Here is a 27,144-nt window from a genome sequence, read left to right on the forward strand (position 1 = left end):
ATGAAGACCATTGGTGTTGTCCTGTTACTTCTCTTCTTTGGTCTTCATACAGGTAAGAAAAATGATTCAATTATAAAATACAAGCCTTCATTTTTTTTTTTAGGTTTAATTGATTTTAGAGCAATGCCAACAAAGGTGAATACAACCATTGATTTGTCACCAATGCATACAGTGGCTGTGGTCATGTCAATAATAGGTGTCAGAGAGCTCCAAAAACCTAAGTGGGGATCTCAGATGACATGGTCTTCCCGACAATCTGGACTGCTCTTCATTTAGACCATATTATTTTAGGGAAAACTCCTAGATTTATAAGTTAATCATTCCACTTAAGCTCCGGAAGATTTTATCCCCTGCCCTAATTTAACTGACAATTATGCGGTCATGCAACAGTGTAGGCAAATTAAATTTATATAATTTTTTCACAAAAATAGAGCTTTCTTTTGCTGGTAATTGGTCACCACTGAGGTTTTTTTTTGTTTTTTTTTATTATAGGAAATGAAAAATATTACAAATAAAAATATTTTCTGTTATAAAACATATCCAATTAAAAAAAAATCTAATTTCTTCATAAATTTAGGCCACTTGTCTTTGGTAGAAAAAAAATCCCAATAAGTGTATATTAATTGGTTTCTGTTAAAGTTATAGCATCTAAAAACTGTAGTATATATATTTGAAAATTGATTACTCCTGATGTAGTGATGACCTCTCTCATTAATTTTGGCCCTTAAAATGCCAGGGCAGTACAAATATCCCCCAAATTACCTCTTTTTGGAAAGTAGACAGTCCGCGGTATTTAGTTAGAGGCATGGCAAGTTTTTTTAAGTTGTAATAATTTGTCACTATTTTTTGGAAAATGAAGAAATTAAATTAAATGACTGTCACTAGTGCAGTACAGCATCATCATAAGAGTGGTGTGGCGGTGATCAGGGATACTGACTGGTGACAAAATATTAAAAAAACAAAAACCTATAATACCATTTTTAAATAATTCTTTAATAAATTTTTACATTTTTTCTACTGTGGCAGTTTGACAAGAAGCTGCAAGCTTGTAATCAGTAGTACAGTTCAGCTTCTTTGCCATATGTGATCATCATTTGTGTGTTGGGCTGCCTATCAGGTATATCACATAGATGCACCAAGGCACAGCAGGGTCCCAACACTGCTGCTTGTTGGGAGTCTGTGACTTAGCACTACCAACCTGCAACAGGACATGCTGTCATTGACAGAATTCCAAGGTAAACTGATTCATAAAACACAAAGATTTGCTAAAGAAAACTGTATACAAGAACGCGTGATGCCAAAAATACTGAATGATAGATTTAGGATTTACATACACTGATGTGTTAACATGTAGCAGATTACCTGTTGGATGGTTTACAGTCAATAGGTAGCATTCTGCACTATAGATAGGACAACACTCAGATTTAAGTGGTTGATTAGAACAGATTATTATTAAAATATGTAGTATTATTAAAATTGTAATTTTTTTTCTAGTTGAAAATCTTAAATGTTATGAGTGCCATGGTCGTAATACTGAGTATTGCAAGGGAGAAGTAACCGAATGCCCAGAAGGCAGCTCTTGTATGATCATCTATGAAAAATCTGGATTCAGTAAGTGACCATCTTCCATCTGTCTATGGGTGTAGAAAAATGCATTTTTTCAGGATGTAAAGAACTTATTAGACACATGCATGCCAGAAATTGTTGTTTAATTCCAGATGCATTCACTCATTAAAAAATGTAGTTTCATTGTATTCATTAGGTTGTCCCAATTTGTTTTCGGAATTTGTTTCATCCCTTCCACATTTGTTTTGCATATTCATTGCTCCAGGTGGATTCGAAAAATACTGCAGTTTGTTCCAGAAGATTTCTATATATTCAATATATTATCGAATCCAATGGATTCAATATTTTCGGATGCTAGACCAACCCCAAACAAAAATGGCATGACTGATTGGACATTTGAGTGGTGCCATGTGTATTTGAATGAAACAAATGGAACAAAATTTGGATCCATTTGTTTTCCAAATCTAAATTATTGAACAAATTCAACAATTGAATTAATTTCTTCATGGACCTGAAATACTATCGTATGTTGCTACGTCATATGAATGAAACATATGCATTAGTTAATTTTGTTATAACCTTTCAGGTTTGTTGACATTTGTTACTATGTCCATTCAGCAATTAGTATACCGCCAAATCTCCAAAAATGATATTTTCATCTGAAAAATGAATCAAAATTAAACGCACACATCTAGAACTTATTAAAACACCTGCAAATACCTCCAATACACAGTAATAACATTTAGGATCCATTGAGTCTTCTAAAAAATTATTTCGTAAAAATGATAGCAAACATATAATAATACCATTCAGGTTAAATTCAAATATGTCAAGCTGTTGATCTCCTTTATCTCGGCACTGACATTGGTCCTATCAAAATACTGGATGAATAACCCACAATTGAGTAAAACTGTGGCCAACTGGCTACCTTAAATAGCTAATTTTTTAAAATAATAAAAAACAGAAACAAAAGAAAAACAATTTAAAAAAAATCTACAAATATGGAAACCTTGCCTTAAGTTTAATAATAACAAAATATGAAAAAACCCTGATATTTTATCACAATTATTTCAAAGATATGATGATTGATGATAAGACTGGAATTAACTCTTCTTAGAATAGTGCTTTTTGTTAGCAGGTATATAGGCACATGCTACCTCTCCTTTCTTACCTTCCAAATCTTTCTCTTAATTCTCCTATGGCTGTCCTTCCTTTTTAATACCATACATGTTTCACAACATGTAAATGTCAATTGTTTTTTAAATGCTAACAATGTCAGTGTGTTTTTCTTTTTTTTTGTTAATTATTTAAATATCCCTACAATAACATTTTAAATATATAATATACAAAAATATAACTCATTGCTTTAATCAATCGGATCCAAGCACTGGTCTAGAATTTCCTTTATGTGCAAATAGTTTTCTGGTCTGTGATACAATATCCCTGTGTAGATTATCAATTTTCAATTTCTTGATCTTGCAACATGTTTAAACTAGATTCAGTCACAACCAGTGTATTAAAACGGATCCAGACTTCTATTAACAATATGGTAACCAAATGTTGTTCCTCTATCTGGGAAATAGTACAACTTTTATTTTGCTTTTTCTCTTTTATAAAGGCATTATAATGATGTTTCTGGTTAAAAAAAATGTATTTAATGCTGCAAAAACAGACAGACATACGCATCTTTAACAACTTGATCTCCAGAAGGTTTTATCCCCTTTGTGACAGGCCATATTTGCTATTCAGAACTGCACTACTTTTTTTGGCAGTTGAGTGATCATGCAACACTGTACCCAAATGAAATGTATATAATTTTTTTCACACAAACAAAGCTTACATTTGGTGGTCACCACTGGGTTTTTTTATTATTTATTATACAAATTAATAAAGCTTGAAAATTTTAGGGAAAGAAAATCTACTTTCTGTTATAAAACAACCATTTTTTTTCATAAATTTAGGCCAAAATGTATTCTGCTTCATGTCTGAAAAAAAATCCCAACAAGTGCATATTATTTGTTTTTTGTGAAAATTATAAAGTCTACAAAATATGGTATATATATTTGAAAGTAGATCAATCCTGATGGCCTATCTCAGTTCTTGAGGCCCTTAAAATGCCAGAAGAGCACAAATACCCTCCAAATTACCCTTTTTCAGGAAGTAGACAGTCCAAGGTATTAGGTAAAAGGCAATGTGAAGTTGTAATTTTTTTTTTGGCAAACTTTTTTGAAAAATTAGGAAATTAAATTTTTTAAAAATGTCTCTTTTCACATTTTTTTTTTTTTTTTTTACATACTGTCAGCAGTGCAGTACAACATCATTATATAGCTGATGTAGCAGTGACCAGAGACTCTGACTGGTGATAGTATATTAAAAAAAAAAGTTTTCAATCTTTGTTTACCTTTTTTTTTTTCTTTGCCTCCCAATTGTTTTTTTTTAAGTACTTTCATTAGAGTAGTCCAGTGTCACCAAAGTACAGTGACACTGCTACTCTGGAGGGGGCGATCTGGGATTTTGTTTTTTTTTTTACACTTTGATTATGGTTGCAGCGATGATCACTGCAACACCAATGTTTTTTAACTGTCATGAATGGGTTACTATTGTTGCTTTGCTTGGCCCACACCTATCATATGGTACAGGGTGCTGTTCTTGACCCAGATTACATGTGATAGCTGTGGTCACAGCAACGCTATAGAAATCACAGCTGTTAATAAAATTCATTCATAACAGCCTTGTTGACATTGTGATTATGTGATCACAACGGTCACGGTTTGGATGACATACATGTACGTGATCCAACTCATCCATGCTGCCCTGCTGCAGTAAAAAGGCTTAATAAAAACTAATAAAGGGTAACTAAAAATAATACATATTATATGATGTGTTAATTAATATAGAGCTGCAATATTGTTGATGCTTTTTGTTTTGTTGATATTTAAAATTATTTTTTGTTTGCAGATCATACTTACTACTCCATTAAGAAGCGCTGCGCTATGAATCTGGAATGCAATAGTAGCATGTATGCTTATGTTAACAGCAGCATTTACTATGACCTTTTATATGATTGCTGTGATGAAGATCTTTGCAATAATGGGAATAATACAAGTAAGTAAATGTATGTGTATCATAACTAAAAATAATAAAATACACTTTTCATCATAACTAGAGACAAGTAAATGGGTTCGCAAATCACATGAATTGGTAAATTTTGAATGTGTCTAAATGCATGCATCTTTGCCTAGTCAGATGAGAATAATAAAACTCCTAGCTCGTAATTGCTTGATTTTTTTGGACAAAAAAACCCGCAGTTTATTGTGCCTAACCACATTTAACTTTCACCTTTAATTCATCCTAAAAAAAACAACAATGCGCTTTCTGCTCTGGGTATCCCTGTATCTCAAACCTCATAGCTATACATCTGAAATCTCAAATCTAAGGCACTGCCGCCTCTGACTTCTAGTTTTACTAGACTGGAGTGTGATTTAACCACGTGTTGACCTTGCTATAGCCGAATGACAGCTAAAGTATGGTCATCCAGTTCTGGGAGGGCATCATATAACGTACTCCCAGAACCACGCCCCCCCGCGTGCCTGCTGCGGCACGCACCTGGTGCTCTCTGTGATCGCTGTGTCTTTCGGGCACACCTGATCACGTCACGATAAAGGGCCAAAAACAGCGGCCCTTTATCATGAGATCAGTTGTGTCCAATAACATCAATACCCCCCGCCTCATCAGTGCCCATCACTGCAGCCTATCGGTGCTACCTCATCAATGCACATCAGTGATGGAGGAAAATTACCTGTTCGCAAACATTTTTATTAGAAAGTATAAACTTTTTTCTTCAAAATGTTTTTTTTTGTTTATGGGTACAGTGCTGCATGGCAGTGCAATTGTCATTCAAGGTGCAACAGCACTGAAAGTAGAAAATAGGCCTGGGCAGAAAGGGGGTAAAAGTTCTTGGTAGGTAAGTGGTTAATAATGTTACCACTATGCTGCTCAATGTTCTCCTTGCTGGCAAGGAAGCTATATTTGAGGAGAAAGATTTACCTGCTTCTGCTCCATTCTGATCCTCTCCTGCTGCTTCTTAATTATTCCTCTGCAGGTCTTCAGATCACCATCATTGGGGGAAGGGAAGAGGGAGGGTCTTTGATATGAAGAAGCAAAGCCCTGCCTCTACCAAGATGGTCACCTCCACACAGATACTATGCCTTGTTTTGCACTGTGTAAGTCAATAGTAGAGAAAATATCTGTAGTTGGACCTCTTATGTCCTCTTAACCACTTGCCTACCGGGCACTTTTACCCCCTTCCTGCCCAGGCCAATTTTCATCTTTCAGTGCTGTCGCACTTTGAATGACAATTGTGCGGTCATGCAACACTGTACCCATATTACATTTTTATAATTGTTTCACACAAAGAGCTTTCTTTTGGTGGTATTTAATCACCACTGGGTGTTTTATTTTTTGCTAAACAAACAAAAAAAGACTAAGTTTTGAAAAAAGAGAAAAAAAATTTTCTTTGTTTCTATTATAAAATTTTGCAAACAGGTAATTTTTTTCCTTCACTGATGTGCGTTGATGAGACTGCACTGATGAGGCAGCACTGATAGGCTGTACTGATGAGGCGGCACTGGTGGGCATTGATTCGAAGGCACTGATAGGTGGCACTGACTGGCACAGATTTGCAGCACTGCTGGGCACAGATGGGCAGCGCTGATAATCAGTGCCCTGATTACCAGTGTAGATGTCTCTTTTCACAGTTGCCAGTTATTGGCAGTACTTTCCTCACAGCGTAAGGAGAGTACTGCCGATAACCGGCCAGTGTATTTACATGGTGATCAGCTGTGAATGGACACAGCTGATCACATGGCAAAAGGCCGCTGTGATTCGCCCTTTACCATGTCATATGATCAGGTGCATCCAAAGGACCAAAGGAGACAGCGACCACAGAAAGAGGGGGGTACGGGGGTGGGGGGGTGTTCACGTCATATGACGCCCTCCCAGAACTGGACAACAACAGCCATCATTCGGCTATGGCGCGGTCAAGAAGTGGTTAAAGGACAACTTTACTTACACTCTCTGGCCACTTTATTAGATACACCTGTTCAATTGCTTGGTAACACAAATTGCTAATCAGCCACATGACAGCAACTAGATGTGGTGAAGATGACTTGCTGAAGTCCAAACCCAGAATCAGAATGGGGAAGAAAGGGGAATTAAGTTACTTTGAATGTGGCTTGGTTGTTGGTGCCAGATGGGCTGGTCTGAATATCTCAAAATCCTGATCTACTGGGATTTTCACACACAACCATCTCTAGGGTTTACAGAGAATGGTCCAAAAAAGAGAAAATATCCAGTGAGTGACAGTTGTGTAGACTAAACTGCTTGTTGATTCCAGAGGTCAGAGGAGAATGGACATACTGGTATGAGATGATAGAAAGGCAACAGTATCTCATTTCAATATGGACCAAAAGCTGAAGAAGGTTTTATCTCCATATTGTACATAGAGAATTTATAACTTATGTAAATCATTTTTATTTGTCAATTAAAGCAAAAACAATGCTTTGATTCTTCTGTAAACTATAATCTAGAGATGGATAAAGGCACACATGTCCACAGTCCAGTCATGGTAGCAACCATGGTTCCTTCTATAGGTACACCACCCAGCCACCCTAGGACAGGAAGGACATTATTCTCAGGGATAACAAATATAGATAATAGGAAAAAGCATAAAAAAAGAAAACTAATGCAAATCGTACATCTAAAGACTGCAATATATTAAATGTTTGTTTATGGTTTTAGATAGGCTTTAATTTTTGTAACCCTTTGTTATATAGTGGTGAATAAAACCTATGAATTCAATGGGCCTGAATGTCCAGCTTGCGCTTCATTTAAAACCCTTGGGCCATGCAAGCCTGTTACAAATACTGTTTGCAGAAGCAAGACTGACTTTTGCGCCTCATTAGTTGGAGAGATCGAAAAACCAGGTAGGTCTCCTTCCTTTTTGGGATATGGGTTTTGTTTCCGTCATTAATTCTAAATAAAAGTATATTAACCTCTTCACCTCCTTTATTCCTTTATTCTGCAAATGAATCCCCTCAACTCCACCTTACAATTTTATGTGGCACTAGTGGTGAAATTTGTGCCAAGCTCTACCAGTTTCCTACCACTATTATATGTGATTGATGTTATGGAAAATATAGAAGGTCAGAGCATTGAAACCAGGTGTGTAAGTCTGCCTGGCATCTCTGCCCTTCTATACTAGCACATTTCTTCATTTCCAAAAAGCTGTTTCAAAAAAATTAGATTGCCTTCTAATGTCTACTTCCAATAAAGGGGTTTTTGTACTTTTTCTGCCTTTTTTTTTTTGCTATGTTTTATATAAAAAAAAGTAGTTTTTTCTGTAAATAGTGAGAAGTTAAGAACCCTATATTTATTAAATACTAGTGATGGGCCTAACACCCCCGATACCGTCCGCGGTAGAACATTCGAACGGACCAAACGTTTGCAGTGAACATCGAACCTAATGCAAGTCTATGGAACTTGAACTTGCAAATTCAAAAGTGCCCATTTCAAAGGCTTATATGCAAGGTATTAGCCATAAAAGTGGTATGGGGACTTGGGTACTGCCTGAGGGACATGAATCAGCGAAAAAAAAAAAGTTTCAAAAAGTACAGTTTTTAAAAAGGGACAGTCATTTTTCATTGCTCAAAGTAAAAAAAAAAAAAACTCCTTTAACCATTTGCCTACTGGGCACTTTTACCCCCTTCCTGCCCAGGCCAATTTTCAGCTTTCAGAGCTCTCACACTTTGAAAGACAATTGTGTGGTCATGTAACATTGTACACATGACATTTTTATCGTTTTATTGAGACAGAGCTTTCTTTCGGTGGTATTTAATAACCTCTGTTTTTTTTTTTATATTTTGCTAAACGGGCATCACTGCATTGACAGGCATCACTGATGGGCACTGAAAGGCAGCACTCATATATGGCACTGATAGATGGCACTGATAGATGCCACTGACACTTCGGATAGGCGTCACTTACTGGCACTAATAGGTGGCACTGAAAGGCAGCTCAGATGGGCACTAATATGTGGCACTGATGGGCACTGGCAGGTGGCATTGATGGACACTAACAGGTGGCATGGTCAGTGTACATGTCCCCTCTGAGTAATGTCGACCAGCTCTCCTCTCCTCATGAGCTGTCACCCAGGCTACAGCCTGGGTGACAAATGATAAGGAGGATGAGGATGGCTGAGTTATCCACTCCACCACCTCTTCTGCATGTTGTGGCTCAATAATATGGCCAGCACTGGGAAAAAAAAAAAAAAAAGGACGAGCATACCCTGCCTGCAGAGGATACACCATGTCCATGACTAGAGATGAGCGAATTTCTCAAAAATTCGATTCGGCTGATTCGGCGAATTCCAGTGTGAAATTCGATTCGATGCGAATTTCTTCGCTACGAAGATGACATATAAAAAGGGTTTCTAGGCTTCAGAGAGCCTTTAAATTAGTGCAGAACACTGTACCTTTAATTTAAATGCCCTTGGAGATGAGGAAAGAGAAGGAGAAGGAGAAGGAGAAGGATGAGAAGAAGGAGAAGGAGAAGGATGAGAAGAAGGAGAAGGAGAAGGATGAGAAGAAGGAGAAGGAGAAGGATGAGAAGAAGGAGAAGGAGAAGGATGAGGAGAAGGAGAAGGATGAGAAGAAGGAGAAGGATGAGAAGAAGGAGAAGGAGAAGGATGAGAAGAAGGAGAAGGATGAGAAGAAGGAGAAGGAGAAGGATGAGAAGATGGAGAAGATGGAGAAGGATGAGAAGAAGGAGAAGGAGAAGGATGAGAAGATGGAGAAGGATGAGAAGAAGGAGAAGGATGAGAAGATGGAGAAGGATGAGAAGAAGGAGAAGGAGAAGGATGAGAAGAAGGAGAAGGAGAAGGATGAGAAGAAGGAGAAGGATGAGGAGAAGGAGAAGGATGAGAAGAAGGAGAAGGATGAGAAGAAGGAGAAGGATGAGAAGAAGGAGAAGGATGAGAAGAAGGAGAAGGAGAAGGATGAGAAGAAGGAGAAGGATGAGAAGAAGGAGAAGGATGAGAAGAAGGAGAAGGAGAAGCAGAAGGAGAAGGATGAGAAGAAGGAAAAGGAGAAGGATGAGAAGATGGAGAAGGAGAAGGATGAGAAGAAGGAGAAGGAGAAGGATGAGAAGAAGGAGAAGGAGAAGGATGAGAAGATGGAGAAGGAGAAGGATGAGAAGAAGGAGAAGGAGAAGGATGAGAAGAAGGAGAAGGATGAGAAGAAGGAGAAGGAGAAGGATGAGAAGAAGGAGAAGGAGAAGGATGAGAAGAAGGAGAAGGAGAAGGATGAGAAGAAGGAGAAGGAGAAGGATGAGAAGAAGGAGAAGGATGAGAAGAAGGAGAAGGAGAAGGATGAGAAGAAGGAGAAGGAGAAGGATGAGAAGAAGGAGAAGGATGAGAAGAAGGAGAAGGATGAGAAGAAGGATGAGAAGAAGGATGAGAAGAAGGATGAGAAGAAGGATGAGAAGAAGGAGAAGGATGAGAAGAAGGACAGTTCTGTGACAGTTTCTGTCTATTTCTGACAGTTCTGGGACATTCACTCCATACAGCTGTTTCAACCGCTGTATGGAGGGAATGTCATGGAACTGTCAGAAATAGACTATTAATGACAGTTCTGGGACTCTGACAGTTCCATGACATTCCCTTCATACAGCGGTTGAAACAGCTGTATGGAGTGAATGTCCCAGAACTGTCATTAATAGTCTATTTCTGACAGTTCCATGACATTCCCTCCATACAGCGGTTGAAACAGCTGTATGGAGTGATTGTCCCAGAACTGTCAGAAATAGTCTATTTCTGACAGTTCTGGGACATTCACTCCATACAGCTGTTTCAACCGCTGTATGGAGGGAATGTCATGGAACTGTCAGAGTCCCAGAACTGTCATTAATAGTCTATTTCTGACAGTTCCATGACATTCCCTCCATACAGCGGTTGAAACAGCTGTATGGAGTGAATGTCCCAGAACTGTCAGAAATAGACTATTTATGACAGTTCTGGGACATTCACTCCATACAGCGGTTGAAACATTGTATCTATTTTTTTCCATAAATGACATTCTGCAGATACACTTAGAGGAGCGCTGCAGATACACTTTTTGCCGGCTTGGAATTATTCTTATTTTCATCCTACTTCTTCTTTTTCTTCTTATGAGGATGAGGATGAGGATGAAGAAGAAGAAGTAGGATGAAAATAAGATTAATTCCAAGCCGGCAAAAAGTGTATCTGCAGCGCTCCTCTAAGTGTATTTGCAGAATGTCATTTATGGAAAAAAATAGATACAATGTTTCAACCGCTGTATGGAGTGAATGTCCCAGAACTGCCATAAATAGTCTATTTCTGACAGTTCTGGGACATTCACTCCATACAGCTGTTTCAACCGCTGTATGGAGGGAATGTCATAGAACTGTCAGAAATAGACTATTAATGACAGTTCTGGGACTGTCCTTCCATACAGCGGTTGAAACATTGTATCTATTTGTTTCCATAAATGGATCCATTTATGGAAACAAATACATACAATGTTTCAACCGCTGTATGGAAGGACAGTCCCAGAACTGTCATTAATAGTCTATTTCTGACAGTTCCATGACATTCCCTCCATACAGCGGTTGAAACAGCTGTATGGAGTGAATGTCCCAGAACTGTCAGAAATAGACTATTTCTGACAGTTCTGGGACTGTCCTTCCATACAGCGGTTGAAACATTGTATGTATTTGTTTCCATAAATGGATCCATTTATGGAAACAAATACATACAATGTTTCAACCGCTGTATGGAAGGACAGTCCCAGAACTGTCATTAATAGTCTATTTCTGACAGTTCTATGACATTCCCTCCATACAGCGGTTGAAACAGCTGTATGGAGTGAATGTCCCAGAACTGTCAGAAATAGACTATTTATGACAGTTCTGGGACTGTCCTTCCATACAGCGGTTGAAACATTGTATCTATTTTTTTCCATAAATGACATTCTGCAAATACACTTAGAGGAGCGCTGCAGATACACTTTTTGCCGGCTTGGAATTAATCTTATTTTCATCCTACTTCTTCTTCTTCATCCTCATCCTCATAAGAAGAAAAAGAAGAAGTAGGATGAAAATAAGAATAATTCCAAGCCGGCAAAAAGTGTATCTGCAGCGCTCCTCTAAGTGTATCTGCAGAATGTCATTTATGGAAACAAATAGATACAATGTTTCAACCGCTGTATGGAAGGACAGTCCCAGAACTGTCATTAATAGTCTATTTCTGACAGTTCTATGACATTCCCTCCATACAGCGGTTGAAACAGCTGTATGGAGTGAATGTCCCAGAACTGTCAGAAATAGACTATTTCTGACAGTTCTGGGACATTCCCTCCATACAGCGGTTTCCGGCAAAAAGTGTATGTGCAGAGTTCCTCTATTCTGCAGATACACTTAGAGGAGCTCTGCAGATACACTTAGAGGAGCTCTGCACATACACTTTTTGCCGGCTTGGAATTATTCTTATTTTCATCCTACTTCTTCTTCTTCTTCTTCTTCTTCTTCTTCTTCTTCTTCATCCTCATCCTCATCCTCTTCTTCTTCTGAGGATGAGGATGAGGATGAAGAAGAAGAAGAAGAAGAAGAAGTAGGATGAAAATAAGATTAATTCCAAGCCGGCAAAAAGTGTATGTGCAGAGCTCCTCTAAGTGTATCTGCAGAATAGAGGAACTCTGCACATACACTTTTTGCCGGCTTGCAATTATTCTTATTTTCATCCTACTTCTTTTTCTTCTTCTTCTTCTTCTTCTTCTTCATCCTCTTCTTCTTCTTCTGAGGATGAGGATAAACAGCTGTATGGAGTGAATGTCCAAGAACTTTCAGAAATAGACTATTTCTGACAGTTCTGGGACTGTCCTTCCATACAGCGGTTGAAACATTGTATGTATTTGTTTCCATAAATGGATCCATTTATGGAAACAAATACATACAATGTTTCAACCGCTGTATGGAAGGACAGTCCCAGAACTGTCATTAATAGTCTATTTCTGACAGTTCCATGACATTCCCTCCATACAGCGGTTGAAACAGCTGTATGGAGTGATTGTCCCAGAACTGTCAGAAATAGTCTATTTCTGACAGTTCTGGGACATTCACTCCAAACCGCTGTATGGAGGGAATGTCATGGAACTGTCAGAAATAGACTATTAATGACAGTTCTGGGACTGTCCTTCCATACAGCGGTTGAAACATTGTATGTATTTGTTTCCATAAATGGATCCATTTATGGAAACAAATACATACAATGTTTCAACCGCTGTATGGAAGGACAGTCCCAGAACTGTCATTAATAGTCTATTTCTGACAGTTCTATGACATTCCCTCCATACAGCGGTTGAAACAGCTGTATGGAGTGAATGTCCCAGAACTGTCAGAAATAGACTATTTATGACAGTTCTGGGACTGTCCTTCCATACAGCGGTTGAAACATTGTATCTATTTTTTTCCATAAATGACATTCTGCAAATACACTTAGAGGAGCGCTGCAGATACACTTTTTGCCGGCTTGGAATTAATCTTATTTTCATCCTACTTCTTCTTCTTCATCCTCATCCTCATAAGAAGAAAAAGAAGAAGTAGGATGAAAATAAGAATAATTCCAAGCCGGCAAAAAGTGTATCTGCAGCGCTCCTCTAAGTGTATCTGCAGAATGTCATTTATGGAAACAAATAGATACAATGTTTCAACCGCTGTATGGAAGGACAGTCCCAGAACTGTCATTAATAGTCTATTTCTGACAGTTCTATGACATTCCCTCCATACAGCGGTTGAAACAGCTGTATGGAGTGAATGTCCCAGAACTGTCAGAAATAGACTATTTCTGACAGTTCTGGGACATTCCCTCCATACAGCGGTTTCCGGCAAAAAGTGTATGTGCAGAGTTCCTCTATTCTGCAGATACACTTAGAGGAGCTCTGCAGATACACTTAGAGGAGCTCTGCACATACACTTTTTGCCGGCTTGGAATTATTCTTATTTTCATCCTACTTCTTCTTCTTCTTCTTCTTCTTCTTCTTCATCCTCATCCTCATCCTCTTCTTCTTCTTCTTCTGAGGATGAGGATGAGGATGAAGAAGAAGAAGTAGGATGAAAATAAGATTAATTCCAAGCCGGCAAAAAGTGTATGTGCAGAGCTCCTCTAAGTGTATCTGCAGAATAGAGGAACTCTGCACATACACTTTTTGCCGGCTTGCAATTATTCTTATTTTCATCCTACTTCTTTTTCTTCTTCTTCTTCTTCTTCTTCTTCATCCTCTTCTTCTTCTTCTGAGGATGAGGATAAAGAAGAAGAAGAAGAAGAAGAAGAAGTAGGATGAAAATAAGATTAATTCCAAACAGGCAAAAAGTGTATGTGCAGAGCTCCTCTAAGTGTATCTGCAGAATAGAGGAACTCTGCACATACACTTTTTGCCGGCTTGGAATTATTCTTATTTTCATCCTACTGCTTCTTCTTCTTCTTCATCCTCATCCTCAGAAGAAGAGGATGAGGATGAGGATGAAGAAGAAGAAGAAGAAGAAGAAGTAGGATGAAAAGAAGAATAATTCCAAGCCGGCAAAAAGTGTATGTGCAGAGTTCCTCTATTTCTGACAGTTCTCTCACAGCTTCTTCACATGTACAGCGGTTGAAACATCTGTATCCTAAATGGAAACTAATAGATACAAATTGTATCTATTAGTTTCCATTTAGGATACAGATGTTTCAACCGCTGTACATGTGAAGAAGCTGTGAGAGAACTGTCAGAAATAGAGGAACTCTGCACATACACTTTTTGCCGGCTTGGAATTATTCTTCTTTTCATCCTACTTCTTCTTCTTCTTCTTCATCCTCATCCTCATCCTCTTCTTCTGAGGATGAAGATGAAGAAGAAGAAGAAGAAGTAGGATGAAAAGAAGAATAATTCCAAGCCGGCAAAAAGTGTATGTGCAGAGTTCCTCTATTTCTGACAGTTCTCTCACAGCTTCTTCACATGAACAGTGGTTGAAACATCTGTATCCTAAATGTAAACTAATAGATACAATGTTTCAACCGCTAAACATGTGTTCCTTCTGTCAGAGAACTGTCAGAAATAGCGGAGCTCACTGCAGGGACACTTTTGCCGGCTGATCGGGAAATGTTCGATTCGCGCACCCGAAGTAGGCAAAATTTCGGTTTCGCCGCGAATCGAATATTTCCTGAAATTCGACTCGAATTCCGGTTCGCCTGGTTCGATTCGCTCATCTCTATCCATGACCACCACTTTTCACTGTGGTCACAGAGGCTGCTTACCCTCTCTGATGCCTGTGAGCATCTGCCTCTGCTTCTTGGCCTTTTGGACATGATGGGGAGTTTTCCACTTATTTTTTTGTGTGGGATGGGGCTTTGGTGCTTGGGTGCAATGTGCTTGTTACACTATAAACTGTGTGGTTTTTTTCTTTTTTTTGCTCCTAGAACACTGCTCAAGGCTGCTCCCATAACACTGAACAAGGCTGCTCCTATGACACTGAACAAGGCTGCTCCTTTAACACTGATCCTATAACAGTGCACAAGGCTGCTCCAATAACAGTGCACAAGGCTGCTCCTATAACACTGCACAAGGCTGTTATAACAGTGCATTAAGCCGCTCCTATAACAGTACACAAGGCTGCTCCTAGAACACTGCTCAAGGCTGCTCCCATAACACTGAACAAGGCTGCTCCTATAACACTGATCCTATAACAGTGCACAAGGCTGCTCCAATAACAGTGCACAAGGCTGCTCCTATAACAGTGCACAAGGCTGCTCCAATAACAGTGCACAAGGCTGCTCCAATAACAGTGCACAAGGCTGCTCCTATAACACTGCACAAGGCTGTTATAACAGTGCATTAAGCCGCTCCTATAACAGTACACAAGGCTGCTCCTATAACACTGCACAAGGCTGCTGTATACGCAGCCTTATATAGTGTGGAGCATGGATTAGCCCCTGAGCCATGATTGGTCAAAGTCACCAAGACTTTGGCCAATCAAGACTCTTTCTGTGAACTCAAGCTGTGATTGGCCAAAGAATTGCACCTGTCCTATTGTCATGTGCAATGCTTTGGCCAATCAAAATGCGCCGCCAGAGCGCATTGCATTGTGGGGCACGAACATCCCGCCAAATGCCCCATATGTTCGTGTGTTTGACGTACACAAGAACAGCCAATGTTCGAGTCGAACTTACATTTGACTCAAACATACAGCCCATCCCTATTAAATACCACCAAAAGAAAGCTGTCTAAAAAAAACAATAGAAAATATATTTGAGTACAGTGCTGCTGTAATTTTCAGTCATCACAGCACTGAAAACTGCAAAAAATGGCCTGGTAATGAAAGGTATATATAGGCTGGTACTCAAAGTGCTCGAAGTCTTGTTGTTGGCAGGCTGTGTCTGAGCTTAAACCTGGACTATGGGCAGAACTTAGAAATCTATGCTGGAGTCTCAGAAAAAGCACTCTGTCCTTTGTACTTCTATTTAACAAGACTGGTGGTCACTCTACTTTTTATTTCCCCAGTCACTGCTCTTGTAATGTCTTCTCTGTCATCTATTTTTCAGTAAGCAGTGTCATATTTATGTTGTTGCTCTCTGTAGTGGGGAGACTAGGACATTTCAGACTCCAGGTCTCACATTTGAGTGACAGGTCAAGCAACTTGTCCTGCCTTCTCTGCAGTTATGAAGTGGTTACAGAGGATTACAGGCAGTATAACCTTTGATGTCCACACAGTAAAGAGTCGATGATTGATAACCGATGATCTTTTACTGATAACATGTGACATAATGAGAATGAATGAATGTGAATAAATGCGCAGATGAATGTGGTAAAACTGAAATACAAACAGAATAAACAGACATGAGTACATATCTAACTACCTAGCTATATACATAACATTCCTCAGTACATAGGAGGGGTACTTACAGACTTTGGGGGTCTAATCAAGCCCATATATGAAGAGGGAACAGCATCCCACATGTACTTGCATTGTAGAATTTCTTCAGTCTGAAGAGATGAGGTCACTTCCTCCCAAGTTAGCAGACAGGAAGTCCTGGCCTTAAAGGGACAGACACTGCTGAATGCTAAAGAATGCCTTGTGTAATACAAGGCAGCACACTCCCCACCTGGCATAATAATGATATGCCACTATTAAACTCTTGGAAGGAGTAAAACGACTTCCGTGATGGGTCTAAGGTACACCTTAGGGGTGCCCTATTTTACTACTCTGACCTCTACTTTCCTGACTCTGCTATCACTACTAGCATCAGTCCCCACAATGAGTCCAATTGGCCACTCGTTCCTGTGGACCTGAGAGTCTTTTAGTAGAACAACATCTCCAACTTGTAAGTTGGGCTTGTCGGCTTGCCATTTGTTGCGTGGTTGGAGGGTCATCAGGTACTCCTGCCTCCATCTCTTCCAGAAGATATCGGCAAGGCTTTGAACTTGTTTCCATTGCTTGGTGTATAAGTCTTTAAGATCAAAGTCCCCGTTGGGAGCTGTCACCATCTCCATCTTCTGGGTCAGCAACGTTGCCGGTGTCAAGACGGTTGGCATCTCTGGGTCAGTAGACACTGGGACCAAAGGTCTGGCGTTCATGATAGCCATGACTTCAGCCATCAGCGTGGTTAAGACTTCGTGTGTGAGACGAGTAGATCCAATCTTTAGAAGCATTGCATCTAGAATGCGGCGAGCTACTCCAATCATCCTCTCCCAAGCTCCTCCCATATGTGAGGCATGAGGAGGATTGAAGATCCAAGTGCATCTTTGGTTTTGAAGATAGTTACTTGTCTCTGAGTCTGTTGCAACAATCTTCAATTCCTTGCAGGCTCCAATAAAGTTTGTGCCACAATCAGAACGAATCTGTTTTGCTGGTCCTCGAATGGAGAAAAATCTTCTCAAGGCATTGATGAAGCTTGAGGTAGATAGAGACTCAATTACCTCAATGTGAACTGCTCTGGTACTCATACACGAGAAAAGAACAGCCCAGCGTTTGCTCTCTGCACTGCCTCCTCTGGTCTTGCGAGAAGAAATGTTCCAAGGACCAAAAACGTCCAGGCCCACATTTGTGAATGGAGGATCTGAAGCCAGCCTGTCTGAAGGTAAGTCTGACATCTTCTGGACTTCAAGTTTTCCTCTGATTTTCTTGCAAGTTACACATTTGTTAATCACACTGGAGACTAGTCTTTTACCTCCTAGGATCCACAATCCAGCTGAGCGGACTGCTCCTTCAGTGAGGTGGCGACCTTGATGTGCAACTTGCTCGTGGTGGTGTCTTGTCATAAGAACGGCAACGTGATGATTCTTGGGTATGACAATGGGATGTTTTTCTAGAATAGTCGTATCAGCTGCTGGTAGACGACCTCCAAGTCTCATCACTCCATCTTCATCAAGGACAGGGTTCAACTTTTTGAGTGGGCTGTGTTTAGAAAGTTCTTCTTTCTTGAGAAGACCTTGAATTTCTTCCTTGAAGGCTTCCTGCTGAACACATCTGATAATGGTGACATTGGCTCGCTCAAGATAGTCATTGTTACCCTGGTCAACACTGGCTGTTTTGCTGAAGGATCTGGCCAAGCAGATGAGTTTCCCTATGGCACGGATGAGTGACTTCCAGCTGGAAAACCTTTCGAACCTACATGAGCCAAGACCTTCTCTGGTGGTTAGAGTCTTGTAAACTGCAACTAGAGGTCTTACCTCTTTGTCTTGGTCTGGTTCTACAAGCTGAAAAGTTCCTTTCTGATCAGTCTCTTCAGTTTCTGGTCCAGTCAAGAAGGATGGACCTGTGAACCAGTTAGTCTGTTTGAGGACAGCAGCTGGTACCAGTCTAGTCCCATGATCAGCAGGGTTCTTGTCTGTACTGATGTGATGCCACTGTTCTGGACTTGTACACTTTCTGATACGTGTTACTCTGTTTGACACGTATGTGTAGAATCTTCTTGAAGCGTTGTGGATATAACCTAAAACAATCTTGCTGTCTGTGTAGAAGTTCACTGCATGGATCTCGATGTCCAGTTCCGCAATGAGTAAGTCTGCTATCTCCACAGCTAGGACAGCAGCACAAAGTTCTAAGCGTGGGACCGTGTGAGCAGGTCTTGGAGCCAGTTTGGACTTTCCCAAGATGAATCCTGCATGGCTTTGTCCCTGAGTGTCTATGACTCTAAGGTAGGCTACAGCTGCTATAGCCACATTGGATGCATCTGAAAACACGTGTATCTCTCTTCGTTTTGTAACAGACAAAGAAACAGAGACGTATGGTCTTTGGATGCTAAATCGCTCAAGCTCCAGCAAAGAGTCTTTCCACAACTTCCACTGCATTTCTTTCTTTTCAGGTAGAGGTGTGTCCCAATCACTTTGTTCTAGCTCAGTTGTAATCTCTCTCAAAAGAGCTTTGCCTTGCATGGTGATGGGTGCTACGAACCCCAAGGGATCGTAAAGACTGTTGACCGTAGACAAGACACCTCGCTTTGTGAAAGGCTTCTCTTCCCTGGATACTCGGAAGGTGAAGCTGTCAGTCTTCAAGTCCCAACTAAGCCCTAAGCTTCTTTGAAGGGGTGGTGAATCTGTACCTAGATCTAGGTCTTTGAGGTCTTTTGCACGGTCTTCTGCTGGGAATGCTTCCATGACTTTGCTGTTGTTGGAAGCCACTTTGTGCAGTCTTATGTTAGAGTCTGCTAGCAAGTCTCTAGTGCTTTTCAAAATGTCAATGGCTTCTCCACTACTGGAGAAGGAAGCAAGTCCATCATCTACATAAAAGTTTTTCATAACACATTGTTTGGCTTCAGGGTTGTGTCTGTCACCTTGCTGCGCTGCTCGTCTCAAGTTGTAGATAGCGACAGCTGGTGAGGGACTGTTCCCAAACACATGCACTTTCATCCTATACTCTATGATACCTTTGTTGAGGTCATTGTCTTCATACCATAGGAACCTCAGGTAGTCTCTGTGGTCTTCACGGACAAGGAAACAGTAGAACATCTGCTGTACATCTGCTGTTACTGCAACAAGTTCTCTTCGGAATCTGATAAGGACTCCAAGAAGTGTGTTGTTCAGGTCTGGTCCGCTGAGAAGTACATCATTAAGGGAAATACCTTCATGCTTTGCACTGGAATCAAATACTACACGTATCTGACCTGGTTTTTGAGGATGGTACACTCCGAATATTGGCAAGTACCAGCGTTCTTGTTTTTCATGCAGTGCTGGTGCTTTTTCAGCTTGATCTTTGTCAAAGATTTTAGGCATGAATTCTTGGAAGTGTTCTTTCATGTCTGGCTTTCTTTCAAGAGTGCGCTGCAATAGCGCAAGGCGTTTCTCTGCTTGCACTCTGTTGTTGGGAAGACGATGCCGTGGTGTACGGAATGGTAGTGGGGCTACCCAACTGCCTGCTTTGTCTTTGAAGACTTCTCTGTCCATGATCTCAAGGAAGAGGTTATCTTCAACAGATGGTGCTAGTTTGTCATCATCTTGAGTTCTCTCAAACACTTTGTGGCCTAGCTGATCTGAATCTTCAGCTGAGGCTGTATCTTCCAGGAACCTCTGGATGTTCTGGGGATGTGTTGGGTTAGATAGTTTCTCTTTAATCTGCATGCTGTTGTTACATGGGCAAAGACATGATGTGCGACCGTTCTGCAGCAGATTTGTTCTGTAGACATTCACCTTTGCGGGTTTGTGAAGTCCGTCCAGACATACATTTCCAACGATAACCCATCCAAGATCAAGACGTTGAGCAAATGGTGCATTGTGCGGTCCATTGTATTGTTCTCTGACCTTGTGCACTCTCAGTATGTCTCTTCCTAGTAGAAGGATGATTGCAGCATCTGGGTTGAGTGTTGGGATCCTGTCTGCTATTCGCACGAGATGAGGGTAGTGACGTGCCACTTCAGGTGTGGGAATCTCTGACCTGTCATCTGGTATCATGTCACATTCTATGAGGGTAGGAAGAGTCAGCTGCGTCTTTCCATCTAATGACTCGATGGTGTAGTTGTTTGCTCTTCTCCCTGATGTCTCTATAACTCCAGAACATGTCTTCAAGGTGTATGGAGTTGAACTTCCTTTGTCCCCGAAGAGGTCAAAGAACTCTGTCTTTGCTAGAGACCTGTTGCTTTGTTCGTCTAGGACTGTATACATCTTCACTGCCTTTTCTCTGAGACCGTTGGGATACACTTTGACTAAGCATATCTTGGAGCATGATCTAGAGAGTCCTGGTTCTGTACAGATCTCAGTACACTTTGAAGTTATCGCTGGTGTTGCACTTTCTTTTTGCTCCCCACCATGATCTTCTTGAGTTGCTGGAACTTCTGATCTCCATGGTGGTGGTCCTGGGTGCAGTGCTGACAGATGTCGGTCATTGTTGCATTCTGTGCACCGTATTTCTCTCTTACAGTCTTTTGCAAGATGTTGCATTGAGGCGCAGCATCTGAAACAAATGTGATTGTCTTTAAGGTAAGCCTTGCGCTCCTCTAATGTCTTACTTCTGAAACTGCGACATTTTCTTAGTGGATGAGGCTTGTTGTGTATTGGGCACTGTTTGTCTGGATCCTCAACTTCCTTTCTTGTGTTGTCTTCCTGATTGGCTGCAGCCTCAGGCGGGACTTCTGTCTTCCGCACAGACACTGTTGCTCTGCGTTCTTTGTAGTGTACTGGTGGCTGCTTCTCTGTCCTTGGGGAGCTTGCAACTCTCTTGTTCAGGAAGGCGAAGCTTGGGTCATTGCGTGTCTTAGCTTGGTCTACAACGAATTCAGCGAGGAAGACAAACGGTGGAAATGCAACTCGATAGTCTTTCTTGTATCTGGATGCTTGAGAGACCCACCTTTCTTGCAGGTTGAAAGGGAGCTTCTCGATTATGGGCTCTACTCCACGTGCTGTGTCTAAGTATAAGAGACCTGGCAGAGTTCCACTAGTCTTTGCTGCTTCTATCTCTAGGAGTAGGTCTCCAAGCTCTCTCAGCTTCTGATTGTCTTTGTTTGTCATTTTTGGGCAAGTTTCAATTTTCTTTAAAAGTGCTTCTTCTATTACTTCAGGTGACCCATAGCAGTCTTCCATTCTCTGCCAGACCATCGCAAGTCCTGCTGTTGCATCATGGACATGCACTGACCTGATTCTTTTGGCCTGCTCTGAGGACTCTGGTCCTAGGTATTTGGCGAGTAGGTCGAGCTTCTCTCTGTCTGTCAGCTCTAAGTTTTGGGTGCTGCTTAGGAAGGATGACTTCCAGGCCCAGTAGTTTTCAGGACGATCGTCGAACTTCAAGAGACCAGTGCTCACCATCTCACGGCGCATCAGGTATTTCGACACGTCTGTAACCCTTGCTGTGTCAGGTGCGTTTGTTCTGGGTACAAACGCGGGACTACTGGCTGATAGTGACTGATGGGTTCGTTGAGGTATTTGACTAAGTCTATATTGGTCAGATGGTTGCTCTCCTCTATTGTAGTCTAGATCTGGTTTTGCACGAGGAGAGGTTATATCGCCATCTACTTGGTTTCTTAGCGTGTTGGCGGTTTGGTATCTGAGCTCGTGATTGGTTGACTTATCACGTGGCGGTTCAGGTTCAGTCTTGTAGTAATGCATAACATCAAAGCTATCTGCTCCCAACTGGGTCCTTGATGGTTTTGGTGCGTCACTAGGCTGTTTATCAGGGTACAGGGTTGCTTGTGATTGCACATACTCACGGGTGCGTTGGAATGTACTGAAAGGTGTTATCGGGGTTTCCAGTACATCGCTCTCTACAAACTGAATATCTGCAGCTCTCGCGAGAACTTCGGCTTCAGCTATGGCTGCTGCAGCTATTTTCTGTTGCTGGAGTATGTGTAAAGAGGCTTGTACTTCTGCCTTTCTCCTAAGCGTTTCTGCTTCTCTCCTTTTTATTTTAGCTTCCCCTTCAGCTTGTCTCTTTTTTATTTCAGCTTCCCCTTCGGCTTGTCTCTTTTTTATTTCAGCCTGACTCTTCTGCCGCTCTTCATCTAGGTAGCCTTGCTCTTTCATAAGCTCTGCTTCCTGTATGGCATAGGAAGCCATAGCGCATGCGGCCTCGGCCTTGGCTTGTGCCCTGGCGGCGATAGCGCTGACTGAAGACAAGTTTGTGACGCTAGAATGTCTGGAACTTGTATGCTTACTCCTGACTGCCCCAGCACTGACTGACGATAGGTCTGTGACGTTTGAATGCCTGGAACTTGAACGCTTAGATCTGGCGGTTTCTGCTTTGGATGACGACAGATCCGATTTGTTACAAGTTCTCGGCGTGCTGCATTGTGACCTAGTTTCCAGCGTACTGTGCATATTTTCTTCCTGTTTGCACGAGATTTTAGGAAGGGTTAATTTAGTGATATCTTTCATATCTGAGTTAGTTTCACTTTGCTATGCCTAGACTGGCTGTGCTGTGGGGATTTCACACACACGTGCTGCTGTATTAACAGTTAAGAGTCTTTTCTGTGTTGTGGGGCTTGCTGTAGATTTTTCACACAATGTGCTCTGAAGTAACCGTGTAAGTCTTTTTACTGTCCTGCCTTCTCTGCAGTTATGAAGTGGTTACAGAGGATTACAGGCAGTATAACCTTTGATGTCCACACAGTAAAGAGTCGATGATTGATAACCGATGATCTTTTACTGATAACATGTGACATAATGAGAATGAATGAATGTGAATAAATGCGCGGATGAATGTGGTAAAACTGAAATACAAACAGAATAAACAGACATGAGTACATATCTAACTACCTAGCTATATACATAACATTCCTCAGTACATAGGAGGGGTACTTACAGACTTTGGGGGTCTAATCAAGCCCATATATGAAGAGGGAACAGCATCCCACATGTACTTGCATTGTAGAATTTCTTCAGTCTGAAGAGATGAGGTCACTTCCTCCCAAGTTAGCAGACAGGAAGTCCTGGCCTTAAAGGGACAGACACTGCTGAATGCTAAAGAATGCCTTGTGTAATACAAGGCAGCACACAACTATTGATCAGTCCCACTCTCCGAAACCTCACACCATGACTAGACATGTGCAGGACAAAAAAAATGTGTTTAATTTCAGATTGATTTGTTAATTTACTAATTTAAATTTCAAAATTAGTTTAGTGTCGTTTATTCATTTTTGACAAAATTTAAATTTTTCCAATGGATTCAGAGTATTTTAATCAAATTTGTATCGAAAATATTGCATCAATCCAAATTCATTGTGAAGAACAGTTCTATTCTATTGGAATTTTGAAAGACAGCTATATTCTATTCAATTTTTTTCTGTTATATTCTATTTTATATTATATACTTTTCTATTCTAATCTATTCTCTTTTATTCTGTTCTAATCCATTCTATTTGATTCTTATCTTTATGAAATTAAGGTTTTGAAAAATAGCTATATTCTTTTTTCCATTCCATTCTCCATTCTGTTCTTCTATTATTTTCTATTCTGTTTTATTCTATTCTAATGTTTTCAAAATTCGAATTTCAGAAGATGGCTATAGTTTATTTTATTCTATTCCATTTTCAAAAGACATAGTCTATATCATTCTCTTCCATTCTATTTGAAATTTTAATTTCAGAAGACAGTTAAATTCTGTTTCATTTTATTCAATCCTATTATTTTCTGTTCTGCACCTTTTACTTTTTATTCTATTTTTTCTATTCTTTACAAAATTTGAATTTCGGAAGACGACTATATTCTATATTATTCTATTCTTTATTCTATTCATTTATTCTCTATTTTATTTGAAATTAAAATTTTGGAAGATGGCTATATTGTAATACACAGTCTTTGACTAAAATCAACAATAGTCAGAAATATGTTTACATTTCAAATTTGTTATTTCATTTAATTCATAATTCATACATCTGAATCTCCAAATAACACAAATTTAGTTTGAAGTTAAGAATAAAATGGACCACACATGTCTAACCATGACTGACAGGTCAGGAGACTTATGGTCTTCATGTCAACCATGTCCTGAATTCTCCTTTACATAATAAGAAATGTAGTCATCTTTTCTTGTTTGGATGTGATGGAAGGCAACAGCAAAAGTCCTTTCTGATTCCAGGAAACATCACTTTTTCCGAAGATGATGACGTAATAGGGTTCAACATTCATTTATAAAAAAAACTATTTTTTTTACTTTGTCAGTGATTTTATTGAGAATAGGTTCAGGGATCTGGAAATGTGAAGTTAGTAGGATCCTGGAGTTCAACTTTAAAGACCAAATGTTAATGATTGGACATTTATCATGCTAATGCTGATTATTTTGTTCTTACAGATGGAGTTAAAAGCAATTTTTCAGTGAAGGGATGCATGTCTGATCGGGGTTGTAAAAATGACTATACCCAAGTGGTTGGATTCCAAATGAAGATGATTTCAGAAAGTAACTGCTGGTTACCAAAATTCAAGCATTACCCTAAGCGTAAAAAGGAATAATGGGATATGTCACAAGAAAATTGGCCTCAATTCACATTGAAGTAAAATTGGAACCCTTGCCAATCAACTAAGGGAACAGTTAAAAATACATGTACATGAGATGTATTACCAGACACTTCTTTTTATGAAACCTTCTGCTCTTCCGCTTACTTCTTTCACTTTTATGCTGGCCATGTATAAGCTCCACTACAAGATCTTAGATGCACTAAGTTCACCTACACTTGGATCTTTACATTCCCTGATATATGAAACAAGCAAGGATGACAGCACTTTGCAATGCATTACATCCTATTATCTTTTAGCATGTTGGAACATCCTTTTTAAACCTTTTAAAATTAGCCATACACATACTGTATATGTGGCAACACAGTGGTATGTTCACCTGGCACCACTGTTAACAACATCACTTGTTTATGGTCGGGAGCTGGAAACAGACTCCGGGTCATGTGATCACTGTGATAGCCAATCATAGTAGTCACATGATTGAGAAGCTCGCCTTTTCCAACTGGCAATAAGAACTCCACCTTCCTGGCTGGAAGTGGTAAAGATCATTTTTGATATATAATAGATTATGGGAAATGAAAGCCCATTTGAAATTTCAATTTAAATTACCTTCTGGTACACTTTAAGGCCTCTGATGTGTAGATGCTTCATGCAGGAAAATCTTTACTATATGTTTGCAACTGTTCAAGAAATGCACCTTCCTATAACTGCCAAGATTGTGTACCTGGACTCTGTCTCTGGTGTCACATTAATTACAGAAAACTTTAGTTTATTAGGTAAAACCAACAAGGAAACTAATATGAATTGAAAAAGTGCAGCGCTTTTCACTCCTGAGCAGTGAAAAATGATTTCATAAACCCTGGCAGGCTAGAATTTTATCATATTATTTTTTATACAGGATTTATTTAGCACAAACAGTTTTTGCAGCGCTTTACAAAATGAAGGTAGACATTACAGTTACAATACAATTTGGTAGAAGAGGAAACAGAAAGCTCTGCTCACTAGAGCTTACACTCTTAAGAGGAAGGGTTGAGTGATACAAAAGGTAATAGCTATGGGGGATGAGTTGATGGAGGAAATAAGAGGTAGTGTACTAGTTAGAAGCAGGATAGGCTTCTTTATAGAGAAGGGTTTTCAGGGATCATGGGAACTAGAGAGCAGAAGGTCTTGGGAGGATCGAAGAGAGCGGTTTGGTTGATATTTTGAGACCAGGTTGGTGATGTAGCTGGGGGCAGAGTTGTGGGTGGCTTTGTAAGTTTGTATTTTGAATTTTATTCGTTGGGTGAGGGGAAGCTAGTAGAGGGATTGGTAGATACTGCATGGTTGGTAAGGTGGATGAGCCTAAGTGGATCTCAGAGAGGATCTTTGTCTTATACAGCTGTGAGCCAATCACTTTAGTTTTAAAGTCTTATTTTCATAATCAACTCAAGAAAGAGTTTAGAGCATAGGATACCCATAATAGCAAAATCTCAATATTTTAGCAGCAAAATCTGTAGTGACCATTCAAAAGCATCCTGCTAATGTGGCCATTATGAGCAGCAGCAGGCAATCAATGCAGACACTCAAACTCATTCCTTTCTCTGGCTGATGGGTGGCAAATCACAGCCAAGAATGGCCCGAGCAAGCCTGACAGCTATTGATGCCAGATGACTACAGGGGAATCAGCACTGTCGTTAGACGCTCCACAGTACAGAGAAGTTAAAAAGCTTTGCCATCACATGACCAGAAAGAAAAGCTAAATTTGATTCTAAATTGGAGCAGCACAGTGTCTAAATGGTTAGCACTTCCGCTTGGCAGTACTAGGATCATTGGTTTGAATCACAACCATGGCACCACCTGCCTGGCGTTCTCCCTGTGCTTGTGTACGTTTCCTCCGGGTACTCTGGTTTCCTCTCACACTCTACCTGCTGGTAGGTTAATTGGATCCTGTCTAAATTGGCCCTAATATGTGTATGTATAAATGTAAGTTAGGGACCTTAGATTGTGCACCCCTTGAGGGTTAGGGACTGATGTAAATGTACAATATATGTGTAAAGTGCTGCATAAATTGACGGCGCGATATAAGTACCTGAAATAAAATAAAGGCCCCTCTAGTACA

General features: G+C 40.2%; 1 protein-coding gene across 1 annotated transcript; it reads left to right on the forward strand.

Annotated features, from left to right (window-relative positions):
* Positions 1–27,144, forward strand: LOC149462986 (uncharacterized). The gene is made up of 5 exons (XM_089676049.1): positions 1–52; positions 1,495–1,611; positions 4,525–4,671; positions 7,401–7,550; positions 24,886–27,144. The coding sequence occupies exons 1-5, from the start codon at positions 1–3 to the stop codon at positions 25,041–25,043; spliced, it is 624 nt and encodes a 207-aa protein (XP_089532175.1). The 3' UTR covers positions 25,044–27,144.

The sequence above is a fragment of the Staurois parvus genome, unplaced genomic scaffold, assembly GCF_062004578.1.
Source record: "Staurois parvus isolate SC_StPar_1 unplaced genomic scaffold, SC_StPar_1.0 ptg000163l, whole genome shotgun sequence".
NCBI classification, from domain to species: domain Eukaryota; kingdom Metazoa; phylum Chordata; class Amphibia; order Anura; family Ranidae; genus Staurois; species Staurois parvus.

Bases quoted from the DNA above. Each gene is read 5' to 3' on its own strand.
- LOC149462986 (XM_089676049.1), top strand. From the start codon at position 1: ATGAAGACCATTGGTGTTGTCCTGTTACTTCTCTTCTTTGGTCTTCAT. The intron at 53-1,494 runs GTAAGAAAAATG...TTTTTTTTCTAG, and splicing joins CTTCTTTGGTCTTCATACAG to TTGAAAATCTTAAATGTTAT. The intron at 7,551-24,885 runs GTAGGTCTCCTT...TTGTTCTTACAG, and splicing joins TGGAGAGATCGAAAAACCAG to ATGGAGTTAAAAGCAATTTT.